The 12,214-nt window shown below is 45.8% G+C and overlaps 1 protein-coding gene across 4 annotated transcripts in view; it reads right to left on the bottom strand.

Annotated features, from left to right (window-relative positions):
• Nucleotides 1–12,214, bottom strand: part of UBTF (upstream binding transcription factor) — a 66,777-nt gene that overhangs the window by 32,997 nt on the left and 21,566 nt on the right. For 2 of the 4 annotated variants that reach the window (XM_063138292.1, XM_063138293.1), the window contains exons 8-13: nucleotides 11,922–12,032; nucleotides 11,485–11,618; nucleotides 9,220–9,361; nucleotides 5,819–5,860; nucleotides 4,746–4,859; nucleotides 3,865–4,020 (exon numbers count right to left, since the gene is read on the bottom strand). In XM_063138292.1, coding sequence (XP_062994362.1) covers nucleotides 3,865–4,020; nucleotides 4,746–4,859; nucleotides 5,819–5,860; nucleotides 9,220–9,361; nucleotides 11,485–11,618; nucleotides 11,922–12,032 — 699 coding nt within the window. The remainder of the gene's footprint in view (nucleotides 1–3,864; nucleotides 4,021–4,745; nucleotides 4,860–5,818; nucleotides 5,861–9,219; nucleotides 9,362–11,484; nucleotides 11,619–11,921; nucleotides 12,033–12,214) is intronic. The other 2 variants (XM_063138295.1, XM_063138294.1) reach the window with 2 other exon arrangements.

The following is a 12,214-nucleotide window of genomic DNA, read 5'->3' as shown; positions in this document are numbered from 1 at the left end:
ATAACACACAAATAAATGTGGGCAGGATTCACTGAAGGTGGAAAGTCTGAAGACTTTTGCTTTATTAGAGGCAGAAAATTATTTCCTTCTTCAGAGCTGACAACAAACGTGTCTCCCCAACTAACTCCTCCACCAGGGAGCCAATCCGGATACAGAGGGCATAGCTTAAGGTTGCATCGGTCCTCCCCTGGCCCAGTGCCATAGATTTTGAGGAAGAGAGAAATGCAGGGCGAAGTGACAGCAGTTGTTGTTGTTGTTTTGCAACATATATGTTATGTAGCCCAGACTACTACATTCTTACTTTCTTTCAAAAATTCCACACCTCCAAATTTTTCCTAACTAAAATTCCACAAACAAACCAGCATCATTTGTAAATTACATTTACCAAAACCTTTAAAGCCAACTGGAATAAAAACTTGAATGAAAAGAAGATCTGGTCCCTAATTCTTTTCAGATTTGTAAACCGCCCAGAGAGCTTCAGCTATGGGGCAGTATATAAATATGATAAATAAATAAATAAAATAAAATAAATTTAGCCTCACTACTTGAGATGCCCTGCGAGGAAACCTCATCTGGTATAAACTGCCCTAGACCGCCTCCATACGGAGTCAGGAAGAAAATATCTCATCATTCAACCAGCGATGTGCCAAACTATTAGCTTCTGAAATGCAAGTCAAATTTGTTTAAACAACAACAACCTGGCAGCCTGGACCCAACACATCTCATAGGGAGCACCTTTTCCAACAAGAACCTGCCCTACGAAGGCAGTAAGCTCTGCATAAGATCTGCAAGGGGAGAGGTTGGTTGCAGAGAGCTGGCCCCCTTTACCAGCGGGATCCTACACGTTTTCATGAGACACATGTAAAATATTTTAAGTATGCGTTGAGGGATATCTTATAAGGATATTTCTGTGTTAAGTGGCTGTTACCTTTTAAAAAATTAGAATATATTATTAATGATATTTTATGTGTTAACTGCTTTGTAAATTAGTTTTAACTTATTAGCTGACTGGCACAGAAATGAAGAATAGAAATCTCAAAATATGTCAATAATAACTTCTGGCTGCTTTTGTTAATTTGCTAAAATTGCCCAAATTTAAACAGCAGCCAAAGAGAGAATTTGAAGTTTCAATAACATATAAATCCAGATTTATTTTCTATTATTGTATTTGTTTATAGGGTTAATAAGAAAGATTTTGTAGTGGAATATATTTAACCTTCTTAATGGTTTGAAATTTTAACTTAATCAAACACTGCTTTCGATCAAAAGAACTTTAAATTCGCTTTCCCTGCCTTTTTTAAAAACAAACAAACCTGGGAACATGGTACAGCAGCAGAGGAACTAACTTTTTATGAGTGCTATATTTTAGTGACTTTGCGGACATGCACCTTTCTCCTCCTGGAAACAGACACGGTCTTAAAAGACTGACATTATCAAAGCTTTAGGCTTGGAACACTGTTCTCTCAACAGCAGCTTTTCAACCTCGAGGGCCGCATCTGTTTTCAACTGAGGGACTGAGGAATGCACACGTGTGCGTGCACACACACACACACACACACACACACACACACACACACACACAACCCAATCAGGCAGTGAAAATCCTCCATCCATTTCCTTACGTTCCCAGTTATTTTCCATATGATTCCTTTATTTTCCCAAGCAATTTATTACTTTTATTTAATATCTTTCATGTGTTACGTGCAAATGGGAAGAACTGCTTGAAGAAATATCTAAGGAAGTCATGGAGCCATGGAGGAAGGGGCAAAGGGAGTTATCAACCATGAGGGGGGAGTCCAAATTTGGTGACAGAGGCTGCAGCAGTAGTGGGGGTGGGGGTGAAATGGTTTCCAATGGCTCACTGGCGGTGGTCACGCGAGGAGCACATGTAGCCCGTCGGTTGTCCACCCCTGACCTATAGCTTCAAGGCTCTCCCTTCTGGAAACTCCCCTCTCCTGCATGCATTAGAAAACTGTGTGAGGTTTGAACCTCATAAATATGGGTCAGGCACAGGTCCAGGACAGTAAGAAATCACACACACACACACACACACACACACACACACACACACACACTCTTTTATGCATCTCTCATTAAAGCAACCTCTTCTGATGGATTGCAACTGAAAGCTCTCATACACATATTTTATCAAACACAGAGTAGATTGGCAGATTAACAATTTTAAAACGGGGCAACTTCAATGTAAGACTGTTGTTGGTTATGCAAATGAAAACATCCAGCTTCCCAGGCATTCTCTGTCTTTCTGTCTGACTGTTTCGGTCTGCCCCCCCTTCACTCTTCCCCCCCCCCCGTGCTCCCTTCTCTGCGCCTCTTTCTCCCCCTGCCTCTTCCTGTGCCCTCCCCCTGTCACTCTGCACCTCCCCTTCTCTCTCCCTGCCTCTCCCTCTCCCTCTCCCCACTTGTGCCTCCCTTTCTCCCCCTGCCGCCCTTTCTCCACCCACCCCCGCCATCTTTCCCTGGGTCTTTCCCTGCACCTCTCTGAGCTTCACTCTTTCTCTCCCCCCATACCTCTTCTTGTCCGAGCCTCTGCCACCCACTTCCTGCCTCTCCCTCCCCTCTCCGTGCCTGTGGTACCCGTAACTCTGTGCCTCTCTCTCCCCCCTCTCCCTCTCCCTGTGCCTCCCTCCCTCTCTCCACACCCCCCAGGCCTCCATTTCCCTGCCCCTCTGCCACCCCCTCTCTCCCCGCCTCTAACACCCTGTCTCCCTCCACCTTTCTTGCCCTCTCCCTCTTTCTTTTTCTAAGCCCCACAGTTACAAAGACAAGTTCAACTTATGAGGTCTGTGGGCCTGTATGTTTCTCGAGGGGAGGCTTCCTCAGCACAGCCCGTTATCATCCCCATCCAGCCCGTGTCCTATTTGTCCCCGCCCCTAGAAAATTGTGAGTGCTGCAAACAGAAGACGTTGAATGCAGGCAGCCATTTACCACATGGCAACGTACCCCAGTACGTTGGCTGTGCTTATTTATATCCTGGATTTTCAGCCAATACAGGAAACTCAAAGGAGCGAACGGAAGTTAAAAACAGCAATGCAGCACATGCTCCAGAAGGAACACCTGCTCCCACGAAGGAAGACAAACCTTCCTCCTGCCTGGGGGGGGGTGTGTGTTTCTGACTGGTTGCTAATGTATGGTAAAATTCTCTATGGATGCCATAGACCACTGCTGTCCCATATGATGGCATGCCCACCACAGTGAAGGCACTGAATGATACGTAGTTATTTGTCTTCCTCTGAACTCAGCCTCCAACACATGCAGCCAAACCACACCAACTCCAGCTCCATTCAAACGGAGTACCTTTCCCTAACTGCTGCTGATCAACCAAACCATGGAGTCTAGGCAACTTCCAAAGGTCCCCACACCCTCCTTTCTCAGGCTTCTAAACCAAGCCTCAAGACCTCTCCCTTTTGGCTCCACGTAATATTCATAGACGCGCTGGGAGGTGGCTCGTATAGAGGAATGGCATGGGGCTCAGGTTTTGCCCACTTTCGCTCAGGTGACGATATTGTTGCATCTGGTCCCCCCACCCCCCATATTGGAGAGAAAAAAAATGAGCAGCGGCAACGCAAGATGGAATGGTAGGAGCGCCCAGACTGTGACGGAGCTGCTTGGTGCTTTCTACAGAGAACCGATGGCTCTGGAATGTTCCAGAACCTTCTGTAGGTTTCTAGCAGGTTTTTTTCTTTTCTTTTTTTAAGGGTGAGGGAGAGGGTCAAGATCCTGGTTTCATCTAAGTCAACAGGAAAAAAGAATCCAGCTGACTTTGAGATACCCAGGAATACATGTTCCCCCATTCCTCCCCACAAAAAATATGGAAAGGAGAATGTGCATTATTGATTAAACAACCTTTTTTTTCTCTGAAAGATCATTCCACATCCGCGCCAGCAGCCGGGTCAGTTCACTCTCCGACAGTTCGGGTCGCTCCTCCTGCAGCTGCTTGCGTTTCTCCTCCGAGAAGATAAACATAGCAGAAACGGGCCGTTTGGGTTTCTCAGAACCTCCCTGTTAAAGAGCACAAAGGGACTCGTGGTTGTGGAACTTTGAGTTTGTACCTTTGTTTTTTTAATTTATTTTAAGTGTTATGGAAAAAAGCAGATAAGAAGAGGAGGAAAAAATGGAGAGGCTTATTTTAAAACTTACCCAGTAGGTTAATCAACTAACACTTTAGTTGATTAATCAATGGGAGACGCAATTTTTACCAGCAAGTTCAAATTTTAATTGGCGGGGCTGCAAATTAAAATCAAGTTTATCTTTTAAGGCTAGTTTGGTTCAGGTGCATTATTGTAATGAAAAGGGAATGAAAAAAACACACTGAAGATGGGTATTTATATATAACAATGAAAGTGGTTACTTATTATTAACTGTCAATTATTTCACACTTCCTACAGTATCTCAGAAAGGCACCATACTAGATTTTGGGGGCGTATGCAAATTTATTTAAATTGATTAGTCAGTTACTTAGTTATAAGGCAGATGATTAAATCAAGTAAACATCATTCAAAGCTGCTGACAACCCATCTATCTATCATCTATCTCTATCAGAAACCTTAGAAGTGGATGGATTTTTGGTCACATTTCCAAAACAAAGCCAGCAGCCATTTTAAGTGAAGTCTTGAGGCTGGTTTAAAAGTCAGATTCATCCCACTGTTTAAATTCAAAAATGCACACATACCCACAATGCATCCTGCTTGTCGCCCTCACCCCTGGAGGGGATATGTGTCACTCACCTTGCTGGCATCTGGTGACGACTTCTTAGAGGCAGGGCTGGTGGCACCTCTCTTGTTTACTCCCAGCATTTTCTCCTCTCCCAGAACCCTCTGTTGTTCTTCTTCAGGTAGACTCTAAATAACCACCCCCAAAACAACAGCAACCCAGAAATGGGTGATGACTTCCTGGATATTGGGCATTTTTTTTATTTTCTCTGTCTTGCATCTATCTAGAAAATTAATATATGCATCATTTGGCAGCACTTGGGAAGCTTCAGGTAGTGAAGAATATGGCTGCCCACTTCCTCTTGAGAAGTTTTAGTCTCCCAGGAGAATATTACGTCAGCAGTCCAGCATATCTGCACTGGCTTCTTCTCCTTCCATCCCACCCCCACCCCCGTAAGTAAGCTACCTCTGAAGACCATGTGGAAACATCAGTTCTCACAGGATGTGGTATTGTGGTGGTGAAGAGTGGGGGAGAGGAAAAGAGAGACCTGCTGACTATTCTAAAACAAGAGTGCAGGCTACCAATTAGCTAACAAGAATAAAGCCCTAAATGACCTTGGTCACATACATTTGAGGCAGCGGGTCAATTTAGACACTATTCAAAGCTACGTTTAACAATCTATAGGCAGACAAACAACTCTCAGTTCTGGCTTGCCTATAAATTTGGACACTCAAACTATGGTTTAGGTTCTGAAATGTGGTTAGCAAAAACTATGGTTGGTGAGATGTCTGAATTGAGCCTGTTTTTTCACATAAGAACCAATCTCTCCCAACAAATGGCTTCTGATAAGGAGGCCCCTCAGTACAAGAGGCAAATTCTGTTATGGGATGGAGCAGAGCTTTTAGGGTTGGGGCCACATCATTTGTAGATCACAACCTACCCAGAAGAGCCTAAAAATCACTGCAATGCAATGGACATGGTCAGTCTAAGTCAAATATGTTTAAGATCAATTAATTTTAATAAGGGATATTTATTTATTTATTACAGTTCTATACTGCCCAATAGCCGGAGCTCTCTGGGCGGTTCACAAAATAGTTAAGAGTTAAGCATGCACATCAGTTGGCAGAATGTTTTGAGTCACACTCACCTCCAGGAAACGCAAGAGCTCGATTTCATAATCTTTCTTTTTCTGTAGGGGCAAAGCGGCAAAAGAGTCAGTTACTAGAGTAGAATCATAGAATCATAGAATAGCAGAGTTGGAAGGGGCCTACAAGGCCATCGAGTCCAACCCCGTGCTCAATGCAGGAATCCACCCTAAAGCATCCCTGACAGATGGTTGTCCAGCTGCCTCTTGAAGGCCTCTAGTGTGGGAGAGCCCACAACCTCCCTAGGTAACTGATTCCACCGTTGCACTGCTCTAACAGTCAGGAAGTTTTTCCTGATGTCCAGCCGGAATCTGCCTTCCTTTAACTTGAGCCCGTTATTCCGTGTCCTGCACTCTGGGAGGATCGAGAAGAGATCCTGGCCCTCCTCTGTGTGACAACCTTTTAAGTATTTGAAGAGTGCTATCATGTCTCCCCTCAATCTTCTCTTCTCCAGGCTAAACATGCCCAGTTCTTTCAGTCTCTCTTCATAGGGCTTTGTTTCTAGACCCCTGATCATCCTGGTTGCCCTCTTCTGAACACGCTCCAGCTTGTCTGCATCCTTCTTGAATTGTGGAGCCCAGAACTGGACACAATACTCTAGATGAGGCCTAACCAGGGCCGAATAGAGAGGAACCAGTACCTCACGTGATTTGGAAGCTATACTTCTATTAATGCAGCCCAAAATAGCATTGGCCTTTCTTGCAGCCATATCGCACTGTTGGCTCATATTCAGCTTGCGGTCTACAACAATTCCAAGATCTTTCTCGTTTGTAGTATTGCTGAGCCAAGTGTCCCCCAGCTTGTAACTGTGCATTTGGTTTCTATTCCCTAAATGTAGAACTTGGCATTTATCCCTATTAAATTTCATTCTGTTGTTTTCAGCCCAGTACAAGATCACTTTGAAGTTTGTTTCTGTCTTCCAGGGTATTAGCTATCCCACCCAATTTTGTGTCATCTGCAAATTTGATCAGCGTTCCCTGCACCTCCTCGTCCAAATCATTAATAAAAATGTTGAAGAGCACTGGGCCCAGGACTGAGCCCTGCGGCACCCCACTCGTTGCCTCTCCCCAGTTTGAGAAGGTTCCATTGATTACTCTTTGAGTCTGATTCTGTAGCCAACTGTGAATCCACCTAATAGTTGTTCCATCTAGCCCACTTTTAGCTAGTTTGTTAATCAGAATGTCATGTGGTACTTTGTCAAAAGCTTTGCTGAAGTCAAGATATATGACGTCCACAGCATTCCCACAGTCCACAAGGGAGGTTATCCTATCAAAAAATGAGATCAAATTAGTCTGACAGGATTTGTTCCTGACAAATCCATGTTGGCTTCTAGTAATCACTGCATTGATTTCAAGGTGTTTACAGATTGACTTCTTTATAATCTGCTCCAGAATTTTCCCAGGGATGGATGTCAGACTGACTGGTCTGTAGTTCCCAGGTTCCTCCTTTTTGCCCTTTTTGAAGATAGGGACGACGTTAGCCCTCTTCCAGTCGTCTGGCACCTCACCCGTCTTCCATGATTTTGCAAAGATAATAGACAAAGGTTCTGAGAGTTCTTCTGCTAGCTCCTTCATTACTCTAGGATGCAGTTCATCGGGCCCTGGAGATTTAAACTCATTCAAGGAAATTAGGTGTTCTTTGACCATTTGTTTATCAATCTCAAACTGCAATCCTGCCCCCTCAACTTCTGCTTCACTTTTTCCAGGGGGGTCATAGACCCGCTTTTGGAAGAAGACCGAGGCAAAGTAGGAATTGAGCACTTCAGCCTTTTCTTTGTCGTCTGTTATCAATTTGCCATCAAATTGTCAAGTTCCCCCCCCCCCAACTTCTCCTGCTCTGCCTGCACTCTAGATTTATCTCCCCAAACCATTCAACTTCTGGGTTGCCAAGGACAAATTTCTAGACATCCTAATAGATATTTAGATTCATGGTCCTTAGAGGAAGCATCTCTTAAGATTCCTGAATTTGAGCAACACTGGTCTACTTGAAGGGTCTTGCAACCCTAAATAAAGCCCATCCTACTGAGAGGTGCCTGATTTTCCAACTCCAAAGATGGCTGAGGGTGAGCAATACCTGGGACAATAGGGGAGGCACATTCCGCTGGCAAAACTGGCCCTCTGGCAAAACAAGTTGCTAGCCAGGGGCTCTACTGTTGTCACCTCTAGCATCTTCTAAAAGGTTTGAGGTAGGAGGGGTGTGTGTGTGTGTGTACCCAATAGATTAAACACCAGGGGCAATTTGAGCAGTGGCTGGAACAACTGGGAGCAGGAGGAAGCATTCTGGCCTTCTAATACCTAGACCCCTACCGCTGTCCTATTGCCGTTGCCTTGGGAGAATGACCAGCCATGTTCAACCACCCAAGGAGAGCCACTGCAGAAACCTTTAGACCAGGTGAGGAGACTTCAACCTCATAAACTCAAACACCTGTTCCAAGGGCTCTGCCACTTGCAGCTACTTCCTGAGGATGGGAGAGATCCCCTGGGCCCACCCCCACTTCAGGGAGCCCCGTTCTTTCCAACCTGGTCTGGTGATCCTAAAGTATTTACCTTCCCTGATATGGGAGGACAAACAGCTGCCCGGCTGAGAGAGTGCTAATCAGGAACATCTCAAGGGTGCTGGAGAGCATTTACTATTGGTGGGCTTGCCTTTTAGAAAAGGGTCTCTACCAACAAGGGCTGCAAGATGCCTAAAATGGCTGCTGGATCTTCAGGCAGTAATGAATGGGCACTACAACCCCTAACTATCAGCACTGCCATTGTCAGTAGGAAGTTGATTCAGGGAGGTGGTGGGGAGTCTCCAGGCCTGGAGGATCTCCTGGTAAAGTCAGACAAAGCACAGGGAGGCCTCTCCAGCATTTGGCTGCTTGAAGCACTAGAACATTTCCCATACTTTTCTTGCCTTTTTCCTTGCACCAACACCCTCCTATCGTCCATATTCCTCGTCCAAACTCTAGGCTATGGAAGCTTCCCGAATGAAGCTCCGCGCAGGCGCAGAGCCCATCAGTGTGATGCACAGAGACCACGAAGAAGAAACCACCGTCATTAATTTATTTTTAGGCAGCAGTCAAAATAGAGCATAACAATTTCAGCTGGGCTATCAGACTAGAGAGTCAGATATTAATTTACAAACAGCACTTGTGCGTTTTCCTGACCACTTTGTGGTTGTTCACGGCAGCACATGGGACAGCTGGCATTAATCTTCAAAGTGGAGGAGACAGACAATGCATGCTGCATTCCTTCTCAGGAGCAGGGCATGCAAGCACACCTGAACCCTGCCTTTTGTATTTCTAGAACCATATACTCACTATATGCCCCTGGGCGACATTTTTAATCCCCCCACCTCTCTCTCTCTCTCTCTCACACACACACACACACACACACACACACACACCGGCTGGGCTCACCTGATCACACTTTTTGTGGTAGGCATCCTTCTCCTTCTGGGAAAGAAGCTTCCACTGCTGACTGCAGAGCACCATCCGTTCTGTGCTTGGGACATCCTTCATGTTTGCCATCAGCTCAGCACAGTAAAGCGAGTAACTATTCCTAAAATTAATAATTTTCTTTATATAGTACCACCCCATTAAGTTAGTACTTGGGATGGTATATGCAAATCAGTAAGTCAAATCAATAACTCGGGCACCCAAAGCCCAGACATCCAGAGCACACTGAAATTTGTCCTCCCTCTCTCATCTGCCAATCCTGCACGGCCAGGCAAGTGGCTTTTTTCAACTCTTGTGTAAAGGCATCTTAATTTTTCGCTCCATCTGACTTTTGATTGCAAGGGTGCCATTCTTTTGAGGCTCAGATTTTACTGAGTTTAAATGGATGTTAAAGTCCAACTCACCCCAGAATCCTGCTCTTAGCGTGAACAGGAGAAAGGGGGGTGAGGAGAGTTGGATGATATGAACTTTGGGTCCTGCATTTATTCTGTTGAGACAGCTAAAACTAAATGAATTACAAACATCCCAGACTTGCCAAATTTGCAAAGCAACATAAATTTACTCTAGTTGGTACACCAGCTACTTCAACAATACCAACTGCTGCAGGCCAAGTAAAAGCAGGGAGTTCAGTGAGAGCTTTTGCAGTAGAAATGGGTCTTGCAGAAGGCCTTTATGGCATGACCAGGCATCCACACTTCTGCTTGCCAGAGGAGAGTACCCCTAGAAGCCTACAAGGGTCTTTCTTTGTATTGCACTCTGAAGAAGCGAAGCAACCTACATGCAAGAGAGAGAGAGAGAGAGAAATCTGTCCTCTCAAGTTCTCTAGGAAGCAGAGAAAGCCACCTCTGTGGGTGCAGGAGGGTATGGGAAGGAGGTGGAAATGTCTGGAGAAGCGATGAAGTAGGAGAAACGCCTCCTGCTTCTCGCCTTCTTTGTATTGTGCTCCCGTAAGGACAGGTAATGGCCAAGTGGGTATTTGTGAGGCCCCAGGCTTGACAGATGTGTGTGCGCGTGTATACAGAGTACATGGAGCAGCACAGCAAGAGGCCACTGGGACCAGAAGCAGCTGGGGAACAAAGAAAAAGGTCTAGATGAACTCAGAAGGTGTGAACATCTAGCTGTGCATTCCCATCGTTGAGCGAGGGCCATCCCCAAGTGCCCCGAAGAGCAGCAGCAGGCAAGCGGGGAGGAGGCCTTTGTGAGTGCGACGCCCTGTCTTTGAAATGCTCTCCCAGCACCTGCTATGAAGTCCTTTCAGGGCCAACCGGAGACACTTTTTATTCTTTCCAAGCCTTTTGCCAAAGTTTTTATCTTGCTCCTGACGTAGTTTTATTCTTCTGCCATTTTCACTTGTAATTGAGGTTTTATGGTGTTGTTTTATGTTTTCTTATTTGATTGTAAGCTGCCCCCTTATTATTTTTTTACTGAAGAGCCAGGTAAACATTGAACCAAAGGAAGTGAAAAGTGGTTGTAAGGGGAGAGGGGAACCACTGTTCTGTTCCATCCACAGAGGTGCACTGCAAGTTACTGCTTGGGACAGATCCTTGGGTATCTTGTGTGTGTGTGTGTGTGTGTATGTGCACGCACGCATTCCCCCCACCCCGAAGCAAAGTGATCTCCCGAACTGCTCTCACAGCAGGCCTCCAGATGAGGAGGAGTGTGGATACTTGTACACCTCCTTCCGATAACCTGAGCAACCAGTTTGGGAAGGCTAAAATGAAGGTCCCACTTCCACCCTGCATCAATGTCAAAACTTCAGCAGGTGCCAAAAAGAAAGACTCATTCCTCCTTATGAGGCAATCATGCAAGGGGAAGTTACTTCCCTACCCCAGTAAGATTTGTGTGTGCGGGTGGTAAACTGCCCAACCAATCAAAACAATCAAATTAAAATCAAGTGTATCCTGCTCTTCATTTAAGATGCTCAAGACAGCAATATAGTATGTTCACACTTTTTTATCCTCACAAAAGCCCTGTGAGGTAGATTGGATTGGCAATGCCTTGCCACAAGGTCACCCAGTAAAGTGTCATGCCTGAACAGAGAGTTGAACCCAGGTCTCTCCTGGTCTAAGTTCTACACCCCAGCTGTAGCAAGTGGATGGATAGCAGCAGCAGACGCCACCCTCCAGCTGGACATATTTGTATCAGCAGGCCCTTCTAACCAATACGAGTTGCCCAAAAGGAAAATAAACACGCTGCAACCCCATCACAAGGACTCCAGCAACTTACGGAGGTGGCTTAGTGGGTCGCCCGTCAAACTTATCTTTCAACTGCCTCTCTGCTTTAGTCAGGGTGGAACGGGGGGGAGCCCCTTCCTCAATGTTCATCTCTGGGTGCTTCTGCATGTAATCCCGCATCATTTCCTGCAGACAGCAAACACATGGGGTGTTTAATACGGCAGAATCAGAGAAGAGCTATGGGGAGAAGCCCTCCCTAGGCTCTAGGGTTGTGGGGTGGGCAGGATAGAACACACTTGGCATGGCCCTGACCAATTTTAACACTCGGCGGCGGCAAAGGAGTTGCTTTGCAACTCCCTTCAGGCTCAATAAGAGGGAGTGACACCCACAAGTCGGCTCTCGGAGCGCGGCTGGGTTTCGATAGCCGCGACAAGGCCGGGCTGAGCACAGGGGGGAGAAGATGGAGGGGAACTGTTGAGTGTTCCCTACCTCATACTCCTTCCGCTGCTCCAGAGCCTTATGAATCCATTTCAGCCTTTTTTTGTCCGAGAGCTGAGACCATTGCTTGCCCAACGCATCCTTCACCTCCTTCGTGGTGGCCTGAAAAACCCAGGTGGGGAGGGGGAAATAAAAAATTAGGTAAAAAGGAAAAATATTGGGGGGGGGGGTAACACTGCCCACCCTAGTGGTATGGCAGTGAGCTAAGCTAAACTTTTGGGAAGGTTACCTTAAAAAAAAGGTTTCTCGGTAGTACCTCAACACATAGGAAATCTACATGCTCA

This window comes from Elgaria multicarinata, chromosome 11 (assembly GCF_023053635.1).
Source record: "Elgaria multicarinata webbii isolate HBS135686 ecotype San Diego chromosome 11, rElgMul1.1.pri, whole genome shotgun sequence".
Taxonomy (NCBI): domain Eukaryota; kingdom Metazoa; phylum Chordata; class Lepidosauria; order Squamata; family Anguidae; genus Elgaria; species Elgaria multicarinata.
This window is presented reverse-complemented; position numbering and strand designations above follow the sequence as displayed.